At 37.0% G+C, this 22,922-nt stretch overlaps 2 protein-coding genes across 2 annotated transcripts in view; both read left to right on the top strand.

Annotated features, from left to right (window-relative positions):
- The window catches only part of LOC128209710 (laminin subunit gamma-1-like), a 57,040-nt gene extending 53,435 nt beyond the window's left edge, over positions 1 to 3,605 (top strand). The window contains exon 15 of the mRNA XM_052913881.1: positions 1,995 to 3,605. The gene's annotated coding sequence lies outside the window, so the exon portion shown is untranslated. The remainder of the gene's footprint in view (positions 1 to 1,994) is intronic.
- LOC128208470 (uncharacterized) lies at positions 2,040 to 8,085 on the top strand. The gene is made up of 5 exons (XM_052912035.1): positions 2,040 to 2,184; positions 4,687 to 4,722; positions 6,515 to 6,602; positions 7,215 to 7,330; positions 7,991 to 8,085. Exons 1-5 carry the CDS (start codon positions 2,040 to 2,042, stop codon positions 8,083 to 8,085), a joined length of 480 nt encoding a protein of 159 aa, XP_052767995.1.
- Positions 8,086 to 22,922: the final 14,837 nt, after the last annotated feature.

The following is a 22,922-nucleotide window of genomic DNA, read 5'->3' as shown; positions in this document are numbered from 1 at the left end:
GATACCTTGTATCCGAATTACATTAGTGCCATAGTTGTTAAAAAGTGGAGGAAATGGCAGCTCATGTATATGACAGACTCTGGTTAGTTTGACGGACAAAACTGCTGATAACAACACGGCTTATCAACGCTGTATTCTGATTGGCTGATAGGAGCTGTCAATCAAATCCTGTCGTAAAGTCAATTAGGCTGGTCAATGTGTGTGAAGTACGAATGACATCAAACCTGCAATTCATTACTAAGTATATATTGACACCAATAGTTCACTAATTTATTATGCCCCCCTTCGAAGAAGAGGGGTATGTTGCTTTGCACATGTCCGTCCGTCCGTCGGTAGACCAAAGCTTGTCCGAGTGATAACTCAACAATTCCTTGATGTATGGTCATCAAACTTGACATGAAGGTTGGGCCTGACGAGTAGATGAACCCTATTGATTTTAGGGCTTATCGGGTCAAAGGTCAAGGTCACAGTGACCTTTTATGGTAAAATAATTTGAAGGCTTGTCCAAGTGATAACTCAACAATGCCTAGACCAATGTCATCAAACTTGATATGGAAGTAGGGCCTGACCAGTAGATGACCCCTTTTTGTTTTTGGGGGTCATCGGCCAAAGGTCAAGGTCACAGTGATCTTGAATGGTAAAAGGTTGTCCGTGTGATAACTCGAAAATGCGTGCTCCCATGGCCCTCATACTTGACATGGAGGTTGGGCCTGACCAGTAGACGACCCCTATTGTTTTGGAGGGTCATTGGGCCAAAGGTCAAGTTCACAGTGACCTTAAATGGAAAGATGTTGTCCGTGTGATTACTCGACAATGCCTGCCCCCATGGCCCTCATACTTGACATGGACGTTGGGCCTGACCAGTAAATAGCCCCTGTTGGCTTTAATGGTCATTGGGCCAAAGGTCAAGGTCACAGTTACCTTAAATGATAAAAGGTTGTCTGAATGATAACTCGAAAATGCCTGCAACCATGGCCCTCAAACTTGACTTGGAAGATGACCCCTATTGATTTTAGGGGTCGATGGTCAAGGTCACAGTGACCTTGAAAGCAAACTCAACAATTCCTGGACCTATGGTCATCAAACTTGATATTAAAGGTGGGTCTGACCAGTAGATGACCAAGGTCAAGGTCACAGATACATTTAAAGCAAAAAAGTTAACAAATCTTTTCCCAGTGATATCTCAACAAAGCCTGAACCTATGATCATTAAACTTGACATGGAAGTTGGGCCTGACCAGAAGATGACCCTTATTGATTTTAGGAGTCATCGAGTCAAAGGTCAAGTTTACAGTGTATTTGAATGCAAAAATGTTTCGAGTGATAACTTGACAATTCCCTCACCAAGGCTCTCAAACTTGACTTGATGTTGTGTCTGATCTGTAGATGACCCCTTATGATTTTAGGGGTCAGAGGTCAAGGTCACAGTGACCTTGAACAAAAAAATATTGTCTGTGTGATAACTTGTCAATGCCTACTTCCAGGGCCCTCAAACTTGACATTTAGATTTTTTGTGACCAGCTGATGACATCTATGGATTTTGAGGTCAAAGGTCATAACACACTCTTTCTTCACACTTTGAATGGTCTTAAAACTGCGTCAACGGCATCCAATGCCAGTGACAAACCAGCTGTCATTTCGGTCCATGCATATTTCATTCAATTGTCCATATAATCCTGACAACATGGCGCTCAGGGGGGCATAATGTTTGACAAACATCTCTTGTTTCATTCAAGAATTGTTATAAAAGCCTTTAGTTACATTTTGTGATTGCCACAAGCATATTGTTCACATTTCACAAAAATAAAAAAGTATATGTCTGACCCTATAAAACGTAAACGAGTGTCTTTAAGGCTTTGAATAACTTAATAGTAATGAGCCTTTCTTTAATTTATAGATAAAGACTACCAAAATTGTATTATTGAAGACAAATCATATATGTACTAGCTGCCCTACTCAATTAAAAGAAGGAATATCTCCGCTTTATTTTATCAGGCTACATTGGAACATAAAAAGAAGTTTGTTAGTATCCATGAAGAGATGACGAAATCTAGGTCAGGAGGCGACGACGAGTATGACTGGGCTGGATCATACCATCTTGCTCCCCTGTATCTGGCCAACAGCAGCCATGGCGAGGATGTGTCACAATACTTCTCTAAATCTGGAACCATGAACTCAGTAAGAAGTTTGTATGCTTGTCTTTTTTTATAAAAGGTCATTGTTTTTTTGCAAGCCCTTACCTAGTTTGCACCATCATAGTGTATTTCATTTCACCTTTTTTCACTAAAAATTATATTAAAACTTGGTACCAGAATCAATTCACATATTAACTGCCAAGCCCTTTTCCCTGACTTCTATGATTGTGACTAAATTAAATCATATGTGAGCATTGGTTATTCTCCAATTAAATAATAGCAATTATGTTTGCATAAATATAATTCAAATTATTTGCTAAGAAATAGTTTTACTTAGCTACATGATGCCGTTTCTAAGGCATTCGGATACATTTGCATGTCACCGTTATCAAGGTCACGTGATTTTATTCATCACGTGACGAGATCTCGCGATAGTTCTTTCTCTTTGGCGATACTGTAGCGGCCGCTACAATTCAAAAACTCTCCCGCCCACCACATCCCATCAAACGTTAATATATGTGCTATGTTATACTCGAACGATACCATTAAATGCCTCGATACTGCCGTTATAGTTTATCGTTTCAGTTGGAACCTCATGGGGATAGTCCACCTGTCATTGTACACCACAATCAACAAAAAACCTGGATGGCTGCATGTGTCTAGTACAAGTCGCCCTACCGCAAGTGTTGGCCCAAGACGTTAGCTTTGGAAGGAATGCTAAATACGCAAAAGGGACTCGCCATCATTCGTTACAATAGCTAAGAACTTGTCCATGCAGAAGTACCGTCGCAAGTACAGGGTGTGCACTGACAGTGTGTGTGCGAATCATTCGATAGTCTTAAATGTATTTCAAATGGGTGTCTATAAAACTGATTATATTGCAATTTGACTCAAAAAGTCTGTCGCAAGTGGCGTAAAATTCTGTCGGTTGGTTGACCGTTGGCACATAAATATTAATAAGTTTAATATAATAAATCATTTATTGACTATAAAATAATGACTACTGGATTTTTGACCTCTACCAGCGTTTAGCGTGGCTCCGGTCTCATGTCCTTTACAATGGTTTAGAGGTTACAGTCCACCAATTTTTAAATATAGTTAGGAAACATGTTGTACAAGTTAGTTTAGTCTTGCATGGCCGTCGGGAAGGTCATTCCTGATATTGTACCATGTGTCAAGGCTAACGTTGTTTTGTCAGAGCCAGTGCCGGCTCCCGAGCTAGTGCCAGCTCGCATTAATATTAGTTTGAGCTAGTGCCAGCTCGTGTACAACTGTTAGGTTTAACATCTGTGAACAGTTTTTCTTATTTTACATTTACAAGCATTTAGGATGCTTCAACCAGCGGTCTTACGACCGACGGGATTTTACGTCACGCTGCGGCCAAAACTTGCCACTACTTAGGTTTTTGATAAATATGGTTCATGCATATGTATATATGTATATGTCTAAAGGTTTCCATCAATAAAAGTAAACATATACCCACGTTTTGTTAGTTTTTATTTCGCATGATATAAATAATGATAGAACTATCTCATACTCGCATATGAATAAGATTATCACATAGAAAATGAATTTATTCTTAATAACGTGAACAAATTTCAGCTCTGTCAAAATCTTTTTTGTCAGTTGTACGATCAGGTGTGAAAACTGCACTGCCTTAAGATACCAATGCTACGAACTTATGCAATAATGGTCTTGTTTCTTCGCAGTGCTCAAGATGAGATATTGTGATTGCCCTGTGTTCATAAGCTGTCGTAGCTGTTCGTCATCGTCCGTCGTCAACAATTTGACTGTTTACACTCAAGAGGTCACAATTTGGGCACAATCTCAATGAAACTTGGTCAGAATGTAACCCTTAATAAAATCTTGGACGAGTTTGATATTGGGTCATCTGGGGTTGAAAACTAGGTTACCAGGTCAAATTAAAGGATAAGCTTGTTATCACTATAGAGGTCACATTTATGACTGTATCTTCAGGAAACTTGGGAAGAATGTTAATATTGATAAGCTCTAGGCCAAGTTCGAATCTGGGTCATGTGTCATGTACATTCTGAATTAAATGAAACAATTTTCATGTTTATACTCCAACCATAACAAGAACAGAACATAAAAATGTACAAACAAAGACAAGAATGCATCCTTTCTAAGGTAGCAGACCACCAGACTGACATTTCAAATTCTCTAAAAATGTAATACCCTCAACTTTAATATTTAACATGCAGCATTGAAAACTTGTCCTAAATTTGTTTAATTAAGTCCCTTCTCGTTGCACTTTCCATCGCCCTGAAAACACTTATTCCCTCTCCCTGTCACACTTGCCCTCGCCCTGAAAACACTTATTTCACACTTGAATTGGATCAGGTGAGCGATACTGGGCTTTCAGGGCCCTCTTGTTAATTGAAAACGCTAGACAACATTGGTTTTCCCTCAGCAGCACTCTTGTTTATTGATTAATTTCAAATCTCCTTCACTTTTGCAGATGCAGAGTTATACAGCCAGGAAGAGGAAACAATGCATTGGTATCCCATGGGGAAAGTCCAGTATGTGAAAAGAAAACCCAAGGGATCTAATCCTTCTCACATCACAAGGTATGTTACTTGTTACTGCCCTATTAAAGGTGCACTCTCACAGATATGCCATTCTCCAACTTTTTATGCCCCCTTTTGAAAAAAGTGGGGTATATTGTTTTGCACATGTCGGTCGGTCGGTCGGTCTGTCTGTCGGTCGGTCGGAATACCAAATGGTTTCCGATCAATAACTTGAGAACGCTTTGACCGAGGGACCTCATACTTGGTATGTGTATTGGTCATCACCAGCAGATGAACCCTATTGATTTTGAGGTCAGTGGGTCAAAGGTCAAGGTCAGTGTGACCTTTACATGAAAAACGGTTTCCGATCAATAACTTGAGAACGCTTTGACCCAGGAACCTCATACTTGGTAGGTGTATTGGTCATGACCAGCAGATGAACCCTATTGATTTTGAGGTCAGTGGGTCAAAGGTCAAGGTCAGTGTGACCTTAACATGAAAAACGGTTTCCGATCAATAACTTGAGAACGCTTTGACCCAGGGACCTCATACTAGGTAGGCTTATTGGTCATGACCAGCAGATGAACCCTATTGATTTTGAGGTCAGTGGGTCAAAGGTCAAGGTCAGTGTGACTGTAAGCTGAAAAAAGGTTTTCTGATTGTCCATATTTTATTTAAGTGTCCAAATCCTACTAACAATTTGGCTCCCAAGGGGGCATAAATGTTTCACTAACATCTCTTGTTATTTCTTGTCATGGGAAGAGCAAATTTTTGCAAACCAATGACTAAAGATTGCATTAATATATAAACACCTGCGATTTAATTATTTGTTAGCAGTTTTATATAACTGGTTTCAATGGATTTCAATGGCTCATTCCAAGACAAAATATAAAAAAGTTATCAAAACGTTCAATCTGTGTGAGTGCAGGTTAAAGTACTGTTTCAAGTTTCATGAAAAATTTTAAAAAGAAAAGAAATTCTATTATCTGATAAAACAGGAGGAGTAAAAACTTAATACATCAAGGAATACCCAGGTACACTACTGTGCTATGCTTCATTGTGCAATCACGTCCTCATAAATATTTAATTAGGCAATTTCATAGGTTCCACAAGTAAATTTCTCTTGTGAAATGACACAGACACTCGTGCTAAAAGAAATCTGGCAAAGGCTTGAGTTGAACTGGGTCACTTCAAATTTGAAACCAGCCACTTTGATCATTTGCCTGCTGATATAACTGACAGTACATGGTTATTGAAGAGTATTTATTTGTAGCATGTGATTTAATTGGATGAAGAGTTGTTTCCCCTGCCCCATGCATATTTATATCAACAAGATTTTGTCTGTCAATTTTCCCATGATATATATAAATATATATAGAAAATGGCTAAAATAATTGGTTTGAAAATTGTTCTCTTTTTTCTAATTTCGGTCCAAAATAGTCAGTAAAATAGCAGAACAGAGTCCGAAATTTAAGTGCGCGTCTTACATCATATTAAAAAAGTTGTCCTGCAATATGAATCCAGGAGATGCACCTCCGAATCCAATATTTTAAGAGAATAAAGATGTTAGTCAACTCTGTAGTACTTGGTTAAGTGTAAATGATTCAAATGAGTTTTTTAAGCATGTCATTTCATTTAAACAACTTATATACAATGGTAATGTGCTGTATTCTTAGTTTGTACGGAATTGAGCCTTAAAAACAGATACTTAAAGTAAAAGAAAAATTCAAATTTGGCCATGATAATGCTTTCTCTACATTTTCTGCAGCATGTAGCCATTTCACAATATTAGGCTTTTTTAACGTGGACATCTTCATTTTGGACTGTAAACAACATGTTTTTCTAATTGCAGTTACTGTATGGGTCTATTTAAGTTATGACAGCATCCGTCTACCAGACTGCAAGATTCATCTCTTCCAAAGGGTTTCATTGCTTCCCAGGTGTGTATTTATTGATTGATTGATTATTTGACTGATTGATTGATTGATTGATTAATTGATTGAATGTGACTCTGTGTAAGTGAATAAATGTAAGGCCATAACTCAATGAAAGACCATCATCAGACATTCTGCCATGAATGTGACAGAGTTAAAAGTCTATTCTTATTAAATTTCTTATTTTTCTGAGTTACTTTGATGATGTTTGCCATGATACTGATGAACACTTCGAATTAAGGCCTAAATCATCTAGCTGGAGCTTGGGATATTCTTTTACAAACTTCTACAATAGTTCTTTCCTTGAAAATATTTGCCTGCCTCAAATTTAAGCATTATGCTGTATTCAACAGATTTATGATACTTTTTGTTAATTTAAGATCCCTATGATACTACTGTCATGTGACTAGATGTTCTGGGTGTGCAATGGGTGACAAAAGATGCCACAGAACCAACACAGCTCCATGACAGATATATGTTATGGCATTGTTGTCAGTACTGCTATATTGGGCGCCTAACAATTGTTGTTCAGAAGTGTCATCTGATAACTGCCTGTGTACAGAGGCTTATTTCCAGTTTATGTAACATAAGTGCATGGCCAGTCTCTGTCATTTTCAGATACTCCGTGTTGTGTGTGGGCAGAAATGCCGAGTCCACCAGTCACCTTATCCACCTTTCCCCTCGCAGGCACCAGCACCAGCACGGACAGTCCCTGAATTTACAGCAAACTTCAGGTACTTTGCTATAAGTCCACACTTGTTTTGAGCAAAACTCACAATATCAGCATCAAAATTCAAGTTTAGAGTATTGATAGTTGTGTCCGGGCTGTAACTTTCTCTTGTATGGACAGATTTTTCAAATGACTTGCCACATGTATTTGACATACCAAAACGAGGTGTGTGCGTGCAAGACCCGTGTCCCTACCTCTAAGGTCAAGGTCACACTTAGTTGTCTATTCACAATGGAATGCTGCATATTAGGACATAAGAGTATAGGTTGTTGTGTCCAAGCTGTAAATTTCTGTTGTATGGACAGATTTTAGAATGACTTGCCTCATGTGGTCGACATACCAAGACAACATGTCATGTGCAAGACCCTAGTTCCTACCTCTAAGGTGAAAGATACACTTAGTGTTTATTCACAATGGACCGCTGAATATAAGGACATTAGAGTGTAGGTTGTCAGGTATGGGTAGTATGTTTTTATGTTCAGAGGCAATTTAAAATAACTTGCCATATGTGTTTAACACGTAATGGCAAGATCAACTTTTCATGTACTGACCTTGTTCATAGGTCAATGTCACATTGGTGGGCATTCGTCACATACTGTGACAGCTCTTGTTGTTTATATATATTGATTATCCAATTCCCTAAACATAACTTTATTTTTGTTAGAACAGGCCGGGGCAAATGGTGATGGACCAGTCTGCCCGATGATGGACCAGTCTGATAATGGACCAGTCTTCCTGATGGTGGACCAGTCTTCCTGATGATGGGCCCGTCTGTCTGATGATGGACCAGTCTGCCTGATAATGGACCAGACTGCCAAACTTTGATTGGTGTGGTAATATTTTAGTATTTAACATTTACATTTTGAAATGCATCAAAACTGTAGTATTGAGTGTATATTTTGCATCACGTTTTTTTAAATGCATCATTAATTGTAGTTTAATGTGTAAGTTTGGTTTCATTCTTGTTGGTTTCATTAAAAAATGATTATTTTTGAGAAAGGAATATGATATCTAAGTTAGAGGAGATTCTAAGCAATTGTGGTTTGGACACCCCAAAATGCTTTTTTGAAAACAATGTGTGAATTTTTATCTTTGTTATTAAAAACTCATTGCAAAATATTGAAAAATTAATTTCTTTTCATAATATTGAATCCCAAAAATCTACACTATTCATCAAATGTATATACTTTATATAGTTATAGAGTATTTTGTATGTCTCAAATGATTGCTTACAGGCATTTTGCATACTTTCACAGTAGTGGATGGTATTTTTAGTACGTGTTAATCATGGCTTTGATGTAATTTGCAGATTCCGATGTGCCAAATAGCTGCCATAGCTGAGGTCAAGCAACGTGAAGTCGGGAGATGCAGCACTGATCTGATTCATGAGTCTGATGCACATAGAATATCCTATCATTTGCTGGAGGCCATTAATTCTGCAGAAATCAGTGATTTGATTGGATTGCACAATATCTTACCTCCTACATGAATAACAATATCTGATTGGCCTAGAACGGTCACATGCATGATGTGTATATTCCATAATAATCCCTGTAATTTTCAACATTTTCACAATATACTCATAATATTACAATTAAATTGTACATACGGATGATATGACAATTAAATTCTATATAGTTGTACAACAGCTAATAAAAATAATAGTTATTTTATAATATACTCATGATATTTACAATCACATGACAGATGACTTCCAGCCTTTTTATTACATTAACAATCAAAGTGTACATACCAGGATATTTTTGCTGATTTTTACTTTAAATCGTTGCTTTTAATTATTTGGTAATTTCACCACAGTCGGTGTTGATGATTTTACTAATTATACCCCCGACAAACAAAGTTTGAAGGGGGTATATTGGAGTCACCCTGTGGTCGGTTTGTCCATCAGTTTGTAGGTCGGTCAGTTGCTATTTACCTTGTCCGGAGCATAACTTAAAAACCACGGGATGGAATTGGATTAAACTTCATATATTGGTAGAGCATAATGAGACGAAGTGCAGACTGTGTACAATAACCATAACTCTATTCTTGCTTATTACTGAGTTATTGCCCTTTGTTACTTTTTTTTTGTCCTGAGTATAACTTGAAAAGTACTGAAATTCATTGAAACTTCATACAATAGTAAAGCACAATGAGAGGAAGTGCAGTGTTTAAGAACCATAACTCTACTTTAGCTAATTACTGAGTTATTGCTCTTTATTTGTTTTGTTTTTGCGGTCATTTTTTTCCAGACATTAACTTGCAAATTACTTGATGGAATTTATTGAAACTTCATACAGTGGTAAAGCATAATAAGAGGAAGTGCAGTACACAAGAACCATAACTCTATTTTAGCTAATTACAGAGTTATGGCCCTTTTTTTACTTTTTCTTGTCTGGAGCATAACTTGAAAACTTTGGATGGAATTTAATAAAACTTCATACCGAGATAAATCATAATGAGAGGAAGTTAAGTGTACAGGAACCACAATTCTATTTCAGCTAATTGCAGAGTTATTGCCCTTTGTTACTTTTTTCTTGTCGGAGCATAACTTGAAAACTATTGGATGGAATTTAATTAAGCTTCATACAGTGATAGATCATAATGAAAGGAAGTGCAGTGTACAGGAACCGCAATTCTATTTCAGCTAATAACAGAGTTATTGCCCTTTGTTACTTTTTCTTGTCCGGAGCATAACTTGAAAACTATTGGATGGAACTTATAAAAAAAGAAACTTAACTCATTTATAGATGGTCTTGGGCAATCGTATATTCTGTGCTTTAGAACATAAAATATATCAGTAGTAACATCTCAGTTTTAGCATCACTGATATTGTTTAAAGCCTTTTTTTCTAACTTTTAAAAACATTATAAAAAAAATGAATAACTGACGATAGTCAATATAATAAAGTTGTCATTTATAGGTTGGTTTTCCAAATAGTTGACTGCAATTTCATATCAGGGCGGCGTTCGGGGGTTTAAATCACATTCAGTGATAGCTCTAGTTTAGGATTTGTTTCCATTTCTTTTTGCTACCCCAATTTTAATATCATTGGAATAAACAATTACAAGCATAAAGTGTCTTAACATTTTATTTTTACCACACATAAACAATTTTATATTTACAGTCATGTTAGGAATACCTCTATTTAATTAAGTCCAAAAGTCATTCTCTATTCCTTCTACTTAGCCTCTCTCCCTTTACTGAGAAAGGTTCGGTTTATATATCCAGTTTTAACCATTTTATGGCAGGAGAAAGCTGGACAATGGCCAAAGAAATGCAGACAGTATTGCGTACATAATGGTGGCCTCAGAAAAGCGGACACTCCGGCTGAAGGAAGCCGGACAATGGCCTAAAAATCTGGACAATTGTCAAATAAATCTTACCACGATCATATAATACTGCATAACATTGGCTGAAGCCTCTGAATACACAAATGCATAGTTTATATTCTCTCTGGAGACCTGGAAAGGATTTAAAAGAAACAAACAGTAGATCTACTACTCAAAAGCTTATACTGCTTTGCACATGTCGGTCCAAAGATCAAGGTCACATTGGCCTCGAATGATAAAAAGTTTTCTGATTGATAACTTGACAATGCCTGCAAAGATGGCCCTCAAACTTGACTTTGAGGTTTGGCCTGACCAGTAGATGACCCTTATTAGTTTTGGGAGTCATCAGGTTAAAGATCAAGGTCACAGTGAAACTCCTGGACTTTTGGTCATCAAATTTGACATGAAGGATGGGCCTGACCAGTAGATGAACGGTGGTGATTTTGGGTGTCATTGGGTCAAAGACCAAGGTCACAGTGACCTTTAACACAAACAAGTTAAAGCTTTTCCCAGAGATAACTCGACAAAGGCTGTGCCTGACCAGTAGATGACACCTTTTGATTTTAGGAATCATCAATGTCACAGTGACCTAAAGATGTTTGAGTGATAACTTGATAATGCCTGCAACCATGGCCCTCAAACTTTTCTTTGGGGTTGGGCCTGACCTGTAGATGTACCCTTTAAAGTATATTGAAACATAAATGCTTCTACATAGGTATATATATATTTACCAACCATAAACGCTTCAGATTTATTTTGGGTATTAAACAGCTGTTCAAGTTTAAACATACATGGTCTAACTCTATAATAACGTTTAATATTATTTTGTCTTTACAGAACATATGGTGAACATGTGATACTTTTCTTCTTATTCATAAGAGTCGTATATTTGACAATGACGCAAGTTTCTTTGTTGTCTATCGTATATACTAGTATGTGTTCTTAAATTGTGGGAACAAATACGTAATTTTGTAATAGCAATTCTAAAATGTCTTGATATCATCATGCAGTTTATGACTAGAAATCCTGATAAAATTATCTCACATCCATTGACAGAAAAACTTATTTTTAAGTATAGTTTTGTTAATTCAACTGATTTGATTGGTTATATGAATTATTGATTAAATAAATATTGACTTGTAAATATGAATTGACTGAAGATTATATGTAATGGCTACCACGTCCGAAAATTTTGCCAACCCTTCTGAAATACTACAATAAACTGTTATATTATATCCTTGAAGGCATAGAGTAAACAGAAAGTAAGGGCAGGTAACCTAGGCTATGTGGTATCGACCGATACAAATCGGGACGTTGGTGAGTAGGTAGTTTTTGCCTGACTAACTGCAGACAACTTCTAGCCACCACTAATAGTAGTAGTAGTAGTTTTATTAGTGCATTATGTCAATAACAGTACATTTTACATCAATATAGGATATATCAAATGTATTTGCATTATATTTAGAGTCATAATAAGTTATATCACAGAAATTTTAACATGAAACACATAATACTAGATCTACTAAAACAAGTATTACTTCAGGTGTTAATGATAAAGCTATATAATTTATTACCAGATAAAGTTTAACATAATAAATGACATTGCACAGGATAACCTGTAAACATCTGCACAAGTACAAAAGCTTATTTCCAACGGGGTCCATGTCTAAGGTATTAAAGTTGGCATCAAATTATTTAGTGAACAGTATTATATAATATTATATCATATACTCCGATGAATTAAATTAAAATATGACATTCATCACAAATAAACTACTATCAGTATCACATAATTACATAATATACCACACAATTATACAAATAGTTAAGGAATATTTAAAATATTTATCTAATACATAAAAATTATGAATACAAAAAGACAGACTTTTCAAACTTCTCCATCTCCTTTAAGAGGTGAGTTTACACTATTTTTTTTAAACATACTTTGATTCTGTGTCTTTGATGTTATTTGGAAGCATGTTCCAATCTCGTATACCATTATAATAAAAAGAAGCTGCTGTAAAACCACCATTGGCATTATGTGGGACATAAAATTTTAAGTTGGATCTTCTGCCATATGAGGGAACTTCGTTACATTTGGCAAAATTATCCTTCATATAACTTGGACATTTGTCATAAAATATTGTGTGTACATGATTTAGCCTAAGTTGACTACATCTTTGTTCGACATATAAAAAAACCAAGATCAGCAAAACTTGCCACTGAAAGCGAGGTTCTACAATGAAAATTATTAATAAAACGAACAATTTTATTTTGTGCCACCTGGAGTCTGTTTTTAGACTTCATGGTAAGGCCACAGTACCAAAATGATGAAGCATAGTCAAGATGACATTGAACTAATGCATTACAAAGAGTTTTCTTAAGAGATTTGTTTAAAAATTCACGTTGTCTATATAAAAATTTGATTCTAGAGTTAACCTTCTTAACAATATTGTTCACAGTAAGTAGATGTACCTGACAAATCAGAGTCCAAAACTGACCCTAGATATTTGACTGAATCTTGAGACTTGATTTCATGGCAATTACATTGAATGCTGAAATCCCCTAATTTGCCAAGTTTACGTTTGGAGCCAAAAAGAATGCATTCGGTCTTTCCTAGATGAAGGGATAATTTGTTATCAGTTAACCACATGCTGCAGTTTTGCAATTCTTGACCAAGAACTTGTCTAATAATATCAGGGTCTTTATGAGAAAATAAGATAGCGGTGTCATCAGCATATAGTATAAGTTTTCATTTAGAACTGATGCTTGTATTCATGTCATTAATGTAGCATAAAAACAGCAGAGGACCTAATATACTTCCTTGAGGTATACCACACACAACTTGATCAAAATCCGATCTGGTATTGTTAACATGAACAGACTGTTTTCTGTCGGCTAGGTATGAGCGAAACCACTCCACACCCAAGACCTGTAGCTTTCGGCATAAAATATCATGTTCTACTGTGTCGAAAGCTTTTTGCAGATCCAACATGATCATGCCAGTAAATAAATCTTTAGGAGATTGTCTACATATATAATCTGTAAGGTGTATTAGGCAGGAGTCGGTAGAGTAGTTACCACGGAACCCGCTTTGATATTCATACAACAAACCATATTTTACTAAGAAGGATTCCAGCTGAGTGTAGACAGCTCGCTCAAGAATTTTGGACACAATTGATAAAATGCTAACAGGCCAATAATTTGAAACTTCTGACCTACTATTTTTCTTAAAAAGCGGTTTGACCTTGGCACTCTTTAAGTCATTTGGCACGCTTTCATTAACAATAGAACTATTTATTAAAAATGTGATATGTATCTTAATAAAAGGAGCTGCATCCTTTAGAAATCTAGCAGGAATATCATCGAGCCCAGTGCTTTTTGAACAATTTAGTTTGGATAATTCATTCAGGACAAATTGCTCTGAAACAGTATGTAGTTTAAAGGATTTTGACTCGGGGTTTCTCTGCTTGTAGAAGTTTTGAAAAACACTAGATGAAACACTGAACAAATTTGATGCAACAGGCAGTTTCTCCACTAGAACTGATGCGACCGTAGTAAAATAATGATTAAAATAATTTGCTATTGTTTTAGCGTCAAAACAAAGTTTGTCACCTATGTTAAGAACGACATTAGGTGACAATTTACTACTATTACTGTATCCTAGATCCTTTAACTGAGACCACAGACTTTTTTGGATTGTGTTTATTTTCCTCTAGTGTGTTGCATATATACTCAGATTTGGCATTCTTAACAACCTTTTGAACTTTATTTCTAAATGAGCAAAAGGGCTTGTAAAAATCTGTATTGCCTGTTTTCCTAAACTTATACTTATAAAAATCCCTATTCTTTATAAGGTCCAATATATATATCCGAATCAATCCAAGGCTCACTTCTTTGTTTTAAACGTACTTCTTTAATAGGAGCAATGTTATTTAAAACTGATAAAAATGTATCTTAAAAAGATCCAAGACGATTGTACAGATTCCATCTTAAACATTTCAGACCAATCACAAAGTTTCAATTTACCGATGAAATCATCAACATTGTAGTTTTTTGTACACCTTACATTAATAGTATTGTGTTTGTTGCTTAACCATGGTAGTTTTTCTTGTGCAAAAAATTGGTAAATGATCACTTAAAGTTATTGGTAATGTACCAGACTGAGAGCTCTTGTCACTGTGACTACATAAAATATGATCAATCAAAGTTGAGGATAAATCTGTGACTCTGAAGTAGGAACTGTTAATAACTGTTTAAAATTAAACATATTTATAAATTATTTATATTTCCTGTAGAGAGCAGATTTTTTATCTTTCATACATATATTAAAATCACCTAAAATATACCATTCGCTATCAGCATGATAAAATATTTTCAAAATGTTCAGTAAAATCTAACTGACTTGGAGGTCTATAACCAGATGATACTAAAATAGGTTTAGTTTTATATAAAAATAGTTCAGCCCATACAGCTTCTACATTATCAACTTGTAAGTCAGTTCTCAATGTGAAAGCAACATCTTCCCTAATATATAAACACACTCCTCCCCCATTCCTGTTACGGTCCCTGCGTGAAATATTTTCCCTGAATGGCTACCTCGTTGTCTGTAACGGATTCATCAAGCCATGTTTCTGTGATTGCAATAACACCCACTCTGCATGTAGTGGCGAAATGTCTCAGTTCTGATAATTTTGGTAGTAAAGACCTTGTATTCAAATGTACAAAAAATCTTCAGATGAAGTATGACTAGAATCATGTTGTTCAGTATTATTGTAGTCTGGATGATTAGAAGTAAAACTATCAAGGTCACTGGAGGTAATATCATCAAAGAATGAATCATTAAATTTATATGGATTAGAACACTCGTGACATGTCCAAGAATCTCCACTGGTGGATAGTTCAACAAACTCGGAAGGTGAGATTCTGTGACACTTTATGTGCCACCGCTGATAGCAAGCAACACATTTTACAGCACGATGGTTGCAGGCATTTGGACGATAACATTCTGTGCAGGGGTTACGGACCGGACCTGGGTTGGCATGTATATCTCCTGCTAATAGTAGTAGCAAACAGAGAATGATCCGGGGTTTGAGTACCTTTTCACGGGTAGTATATTGCAGGTGATACTGCACTTGATATATAAGTTCAGTGAAACTGTCCGAGGATATCTCGACGCTGTAGGAGTTTGATGGGCTTTCTCTGTATTCATTAGAGACACTGGAAAATTTTCTTGCATAAAGGTGTGGTTAAAATGGATCTCATTCAATTTTATATTTCTAAATTGAATCACTACTAGAAGTGTTAAAAATGTCCCAAGGACCACTGGCATCTTCATTCCGGATAGTTGACAGATCACACGGGATCCAAGGTTTTGCAGGATATATTTTGATCTGGTCAGGAGGCTCTTGGCTTCTTCAGGCGTTGTTTTTGGGACGTTTCACTATTCACAGAAATAGGTTATTTAGGGGGCGACGTTTTTTTGTGTATTGTTTATCTTCTTACATGTCTTTCTTTTTCCAGCCATTTTCCATATCTATGAGTTTGGTTTAAAATGCTTTAAATTGGATAAAATAAAGTTATTTACCTTACAAAGTCTTCAAAAAAAAGAAACTTTAGATCAATATCCACCTTGTTTCAAACCTATGTGTCGACTTAACTTTGTTGGCATATCGCCGGATGTTCAAATCAGCTGATTCAGTCCACACGGAAACTTTAAAACCGGTTTATTTCACACAAAAATCACCAAAATACACTTTTTCTTTATTCTGATGTTTTCTAATTCAACTATTTTGTTTACCGGACACAAATTATTTATATTTCTTGATTTTTGTATTATTTTCAAAAAGTAAACAACTTTCCGTTAAGTGACGTCATTGACTAGTGATGCTCACATAACTCGAGCACAAATCCAAAGAAACTTAAAATATACATACAAATTGCATTCGTTTCAAAAGTTTAACATGTCTTAATCAAACATGCAAAAATTTAACCATGAATATTTTCTCTGTTGAATGTTCTGCACCAATGAATTGTTACCACGGCCGGGGTGTATAAAAGGGATAGCTGGGCAAATGGGCCGTATATACAACTTTCAGGTGGCCCCGCAGTGCCGGGTGAATTTGGTGGTTTTGTCCTCACGCCAAATTTGCGTGGAATGGGCCTCACCTGGGGTACGGGGTCATTTGGCGTAGATTTTACCAGCAGTTTCCGGGGGGGGGGGGGGGGGCTGTTGTTACAATTGGTGCATTATGGTTTCCCGGAACAACCTGTTTTCGACCGCTAATGATTATTTACATTTAAATCAGAAATAAGTGATGATAAAAGATGAATGGCTTAAGCAATCATTTTGTAACATGAAATAAGTGAAGAATGTTCGCCCGGGGAAAATGTAATAAGGACCAATTCTCCTTGAACTTCGTAAGCTACAATCAAATACCTTGCTCATAGATGCAGTAGCCCGTTATATACACATTTAAACTCGTATTCTTGTCAAGAGAAATGGTATATGACGAAAATTCTTCTAAATGTGAATTATCACAAACACTAGCCAGACATTGTTCTTTCAAAATGACGTAGAACCTGGCTCGCCTTGATCGATTAGTGCAAGCGGCCGAAGGACGGGGACAATCGGAAAAGGGCCAAATTCACTGAATCTTTACAGGAAGCCTCATTGCATGACCCTCTACAAAAAAAAAACACACAAGACATTGAGATTGATCAACAACAACAAAATGGCTGACGTCTTGTTTTGCCATCCAGGCTTGCTCAAATTCTGACTTTTATTAAGCTGGGCTTGTTCCAAAATTTAATACCAAGCAAAAGGATAAGAATTCGGGCTTGTTCATCTCAACGTCTAATTTTGATGACTGCTTGTGTTTTTGTTATAATAGGTGTGAACTTTCTGGCTGGAACACTGGCTCATCACTGAAAAGGGAAAGGGGGAATACAGATATTCAACATTGAGCCAGTGTTTTTTAAGAGCTAAATGTTGACAACAATAACACCATATGTTTCAAATATAAACAGTGATGTTCTGATGATCAATTATGTTCAAATATTGATGAGTTGGGCCTTGAATCGGTTATGAGAACCCCGAAAGTAGCCACAGATGTGGGGGCAGTTGCAGGTGGGTTTGAGGCATTGTTTTGGGCTGTTATATGTCCAACAGGTATTGTCAAGGAAGCGTTTGGTAGCTCTACCTTTGGCTTTGCGAGATACATGAAAGGACTAGTTCTGAGAATGGGTCTGATTCTGAAGTGAGACAGTACAGGCCTTAAGCCAAAACTCTGAATGTAACCTATCCCAAGGGAGTTGAGTGGTTTGTCAGTACTTTCTAAATTGATGGTCATATAGTGAGAGAAAGCAACGCCCGCCGGACGTGAAGCTATGTCGCAGACAATTTCGACATACTTCATTAGTTTGTGTGTTCGGACAGGAATTTCATGGAGTATATGGCCGTGAAACGGAGAAAGGCGGAAGTCCACATGTCAATTGATGTGATTTTTCAAGAATTATTGGACGCTTTCAGAGAGATATTCGAGTGCTAGTCCAATTGGAGGGTAAAGCGATTGGAAGGAGGAAAAGGACTGACAGAAGGGAGAAGAGTGGCCAGATTGACAAACTTATTTTTCCAGATATCTTTTCTTACATTTTTCGGCACTTCATGAAAGATAGGCGATTCTATTGAGTCAAACGGAAGCACACCGTTACCTGGAAACAGATCCTGAGCTTGTGCTGTAATGACTTGACCAACGCTGGGAGCTTATCCTCAGAACTGGAAGAATCAACATCGGCAGGAGCAGCCCAAGGTTGGGGCGGCTGGTGAGAAAGATGGCCGAGCAGCTGTGGGTGATGGGCAGCCGGAGGTTGCGTGGGGGTTGAAAACAGGGAAACGGTCCTGGGTGGAGGGAAGGCTGGTGTGTTGGCATGCTGACGGGTTGGTAGGCGGAAGAAGTTGAATAGTGATGAGACGGCAGATAGGAAGCGAAGATGCGTGCATGGATAGCTGGGGGAGTCCGAAGCTGGGGAATGGCGGAAGAGCTGTAAGTTGGCACTGTAGACGGTGGAATGGTGAGCGGGATCCAAGTGGTGTTGTAGCGTCGCTGGGAGAGGAAGGTATCAAGTTCATTCTTGACAACGCAATTCAGCGACCATGGAAGCCACAACTGTGGCGGAGACAGGTTCAAAAGGCCGGGACACGCACAAGTTGAGGGGACTTCTGGTGGTAATAAAACTACCGGTACTGGTTGATACTGGATCACACATGGCACGACAGGAGCGCAGCAAGGCATCATACACATGCTCGTTGTTGATGACCGCTTATGTCGTTTCGTAGACTTCATCTGAAATTGTATTCAACATTAACATTGACATAAACAAAACCATGCGTTGTCGCATGAAAAAGATATTGCAAATAGAGACGTTAACCAAAATATAGTACTGTGATAGTCGTTCAAGGTTTACGTTCAAAGCAATAGTAAAACAGTTGAAAGACAATGGATAACCATTGAAAAGAGCGCATCAAAATGATGGGCAAATAGCACACATTGAAATATAGGCTGACCCATGTTTTGTCAACAGGAGCTATACTCGCACAAAGAATGTATGAAACTGTCAGTATGACACAGCATGTGAAATGCGAAAGAATATTAAATATACCGATAGGAATACGGGCATGTAGAATAAAGAACAGAAGGAACTGTTTGAAGAAAATTCTGGTAAAAATTGTTGCAGTATGTAAGTAGGACCAAAGAAAATACCTCGGCCTAAAATGGCTGTAAACTAGAGACATGGCGCCATACCAATATACTCAAAAACAGGGTACAAAAAGTTGCTCTAGCCTCAATGCAAATTTGCCAGTGAGTAAACTAAGCAAATGCCAGTGCATAACTAAGCAATGCAGGGCTAAAAATATGTATATGAGCAACACCGGCTGACAACTAGCAGAATGAATAAAAGCGGCATACACAGACAAAATCTGTGGACCTTTTGAGTGGTAGACAGTGTCAAAAACATGCTTAAGCTTACAGCCATAATAATAAAACTCAACAAAAACAACAACAACCAAAAACGACCGAAGTGAACTGTAATGTTCAGGCAGAGCTGGTAAAATGCCTGTGTGTGAACTAGCAAATGCCATTGCTTAACTATAGCGATGCAGATGCAAATAAGTAAATAAAATAATTTGTTGTCAGGGCAAATCAAAAGAAAATATGCTTATGCCACTTGTATACAGATATCATGCCAAATAGCAAATCCAGGCAAGCTTAATGAAAGGCATGTGGGCATGTTAGCTTAAGTTTTAGCCCTAGTAATCAAATGTGGTCAGATAACTGAAATGTACCTTCAGCACGTGAAACTCGAACAATAGCGTGTTAACTAGAGCCAGAATGTTACGCGTGACTGTTGAAGGCGACTCAGCAGGATGGTAAATGTTGCATTAGTACACATTACAAGAATCACAATGTCAGCATCAGAATCATGCACAACGTCCAGATTTTTTAACAACGATGCAGCTGTGGCACCCGGGAAACCCTTGTACTAAACGAGAGGTGGTACTTGCAAATCTCAAGTGATAATTAAGATTCTAGGAATCACAAATAAAGTCCCATAGCCGCTTCACAAACAATGTCCAAAAAGCTGTATCTTTGTCGCCATTTTGAAGGTGTCCCAGTCTGTAATAAGCACGGCACACCTTGCACACCAATAACACAATGTTAAACAAGATGCCGCCCCGAACGATTAGGTCCAATAATAAAAACGTAACTTAATATATATCATGTCATAAGTAACAACCTCAGTTACGGTGTAATTTGAACAATTAGTTGAAAAAAAATAACCAAATTGTTGAATGCTTCTATTATGCCGAAGTAAAGAGAGGAGATGGCTGAAGCAATCTGATTGGTTTACAGAGTTCACATGAGAGTTCAAGTGACCTGATAAGCCCGCATGCCTAACAAATATCCGGATTTACTGTTTGCAGTCAGCTGACAAATAAAGGTACTGCTAATGAAATATTTGTTGCACAATGATATAAAGAATTTTATGTGTGCATAAAATACTATATGCTTTCTATGAAGATTAACTTAACAATTAACGCAATTATTTAAAAACCATCATTTAAAAAATTTCTTTTAAAATTAAAGATAATTCACTATCCTGGTAATCAAAACACTTCTTAACAGAAAAGTACAATTTAATTACATAATTTCTACTAACAAATGTCTTACATCATTAAGCAATTGAAATATATTTTTTTTCTTATTCCAAGTATTTAATGACAGTTAATCCAGAGGTATGAATTTTTCTCTTAGACTTTCCTTGAACATTTATATAGCACCTACCATACAGGGCAGCCTTCATTTATTGAAGAAAACTTTCTTCAATATCGATTTTCAATCTCTCTTGACAGAATCGTGCACAGAATCCTGCCTTGCATGCGTGCTCTCGCCTTACATGCGTGCTCTCGGGTCAGATTTTTTTGTCCAGATTAGAACAACGTGATACATATTATTAAGACTGTTTATTATGCCAATACAGGAACTAATCAGATTTAGCAAAAACCTGCAAGCCCAAAATTAATCCTCGGCTTGTGAACAAAAATTAACTATAGTTACGGCTTGTTGGTTATAATGTTATACTACATATCTCACATGTAAACATGTCGATGACATGTTTTTCCATCCAACAACCAATGTAAACTATACATAAATTTACAAAGGAAGGGGATGCTATTTTTTACTTGTTTTACATTGATTATTGTCACTTAATCAATAAAAGTGATGTTCATTAGGTCCGACTCTCACCCACGAGGTTCTGTGTCCGAGCCCCACCAGACTGGGAGTGTTCTTGTGATAACTGTGTCTGCTTCTAACTTAAGAGGTTATGGGTTCGGTCCCCACCAGGTTTATTTTCTAATTGCCTCCCAAAACAGACACAATACTGAGAGTGAAATACAAGCTATGAGCTTTTCTTCACAATCAAGATAAAATAAAGAACAAACTACTCAACACAGTAAACGTCCTGTCAATTAACCAATGCCAGGTTGGACGTGCTGGAGGTTCTCGGAGGTGGTGAACAAGAGGTACCAGGCTCATATCATCCAGGAGGAAGTCAGCAGATATGACGAATCCTCAGTCTGTAATGACAAAATATTGTTGCAATTTTGAAAGTACTACACATCAATATATAAATAAATAAATGTTGTAAGAAATATGCACAGATGGTGTCACCTTCATGGGACTCAATATCAATATAAGCTTAGTCTTAGTACAGAAGTTGGCAGTTCTAATTGTAACTTTACTTTTTCTCTTATCCATCCTAGGTTTGTAGAGATAGGTTTAATTTTCAGTGTGAATGCATGCAGGGACCCAGGTTATTATGGTGACCTGAATTATTACATGAGTTAACACTTGAGAGACTCCAACTATTATGTAAGAGACCCAAACTATTACAAAAGAGACCCAAACTATTACAAAAGAGACCCCAACTATTACACAAGAGACCCCAACTATAACATAAGAGACCCCCATAAATAATGTAAGATACCCCAACTATTATGTAAGACAAAAAATCAACTATGGAAAATTTGCCTGAAAAACTTGGAATTGAGGAGGGTGAGATTTTTTTTATTGAATAAATTGTTGATAAATATACCTGTAGGGAGTTATTCTTGCTTCCTCAATGCTGGCATCTGCTTTCATTTCATTCAGGATGTTATACTGTGTTTACGCCCATTGCAAATCTCTTGAATAAGTACAGATGCTAAGGAAAAACAGGATGTTTTCCTAAAGCATTTCAACTGGGTGCTTGTCTCTATATGTTCTATATAGATGAACAGGATCTCCCAGCACAGCATAAGCTCTCGGTTGGTTTTGTCTTTTTTGGAGGAAAAGTCATTTGTTTAGAAATAATAATTATTGGTACTATTGTTTTTATTTTTTTAAATCAAATTCTCATAAGCATTTTGTTACATTTTTTTTTATTTGTAAGCTTTGATATGACTGGCACTGCTGTGTAAGTTACCTTATGTTGTGTGCATTTGCCCCAGTACGATTCTTTGTTTGTCTTTCTGTAGACAGCTGCAAGAACTCGTGCAAAGAGCCTTCATCTAGACCAACGGAGACACCCCCCACTTTAGATTATGGAACTCAATGCAAGTGCGCATCCTGAAGAAAGAGGCACATATGAACCACATGGAGTGAATTATTGACTTTGCAGAAATCTCCATGGGTTTTTGCTTCATACATTTTTTTCAATGTG

Source organism: Mya arenaria, chromosome 11, assembly GCF_026914265.1.
Source record: "Mya arenaria isolate MELC-2E11 chromosome 11, ASM2691426v1".
Taxonomy (NCBI): Eukaryota; Metazoa; Mollusca; class Bivalvia; order Myida; family Myidae; genus Mya; species Mya arenaria.
This window is presented reverse-complemented; position numbering and strand designations above follow the sequence as displayed.

Coding starts and splice junctions, on each gene's coding strand:
- LOC128208470 (XM_052912035.1), top strand. CDS start 2,040: ATGACGAAATCTAGGTCAGGAGGCGACGACGAGTATGACTGGGCTGGA. Junction 4,723..6,514: donor AATCCTTCTCACATCACAAG/GTATGTTACTTG, acceptor TTCTAATTGCAG/TTACTGTATGGGTCTATTTA. Junction 7,331..7,990: donor GAATTTACAGCAAACTTCAG/GTACTTTGCTAT, acceptor TATTTTTGTTAG/AACAGGCCGGGGCAAATGGT.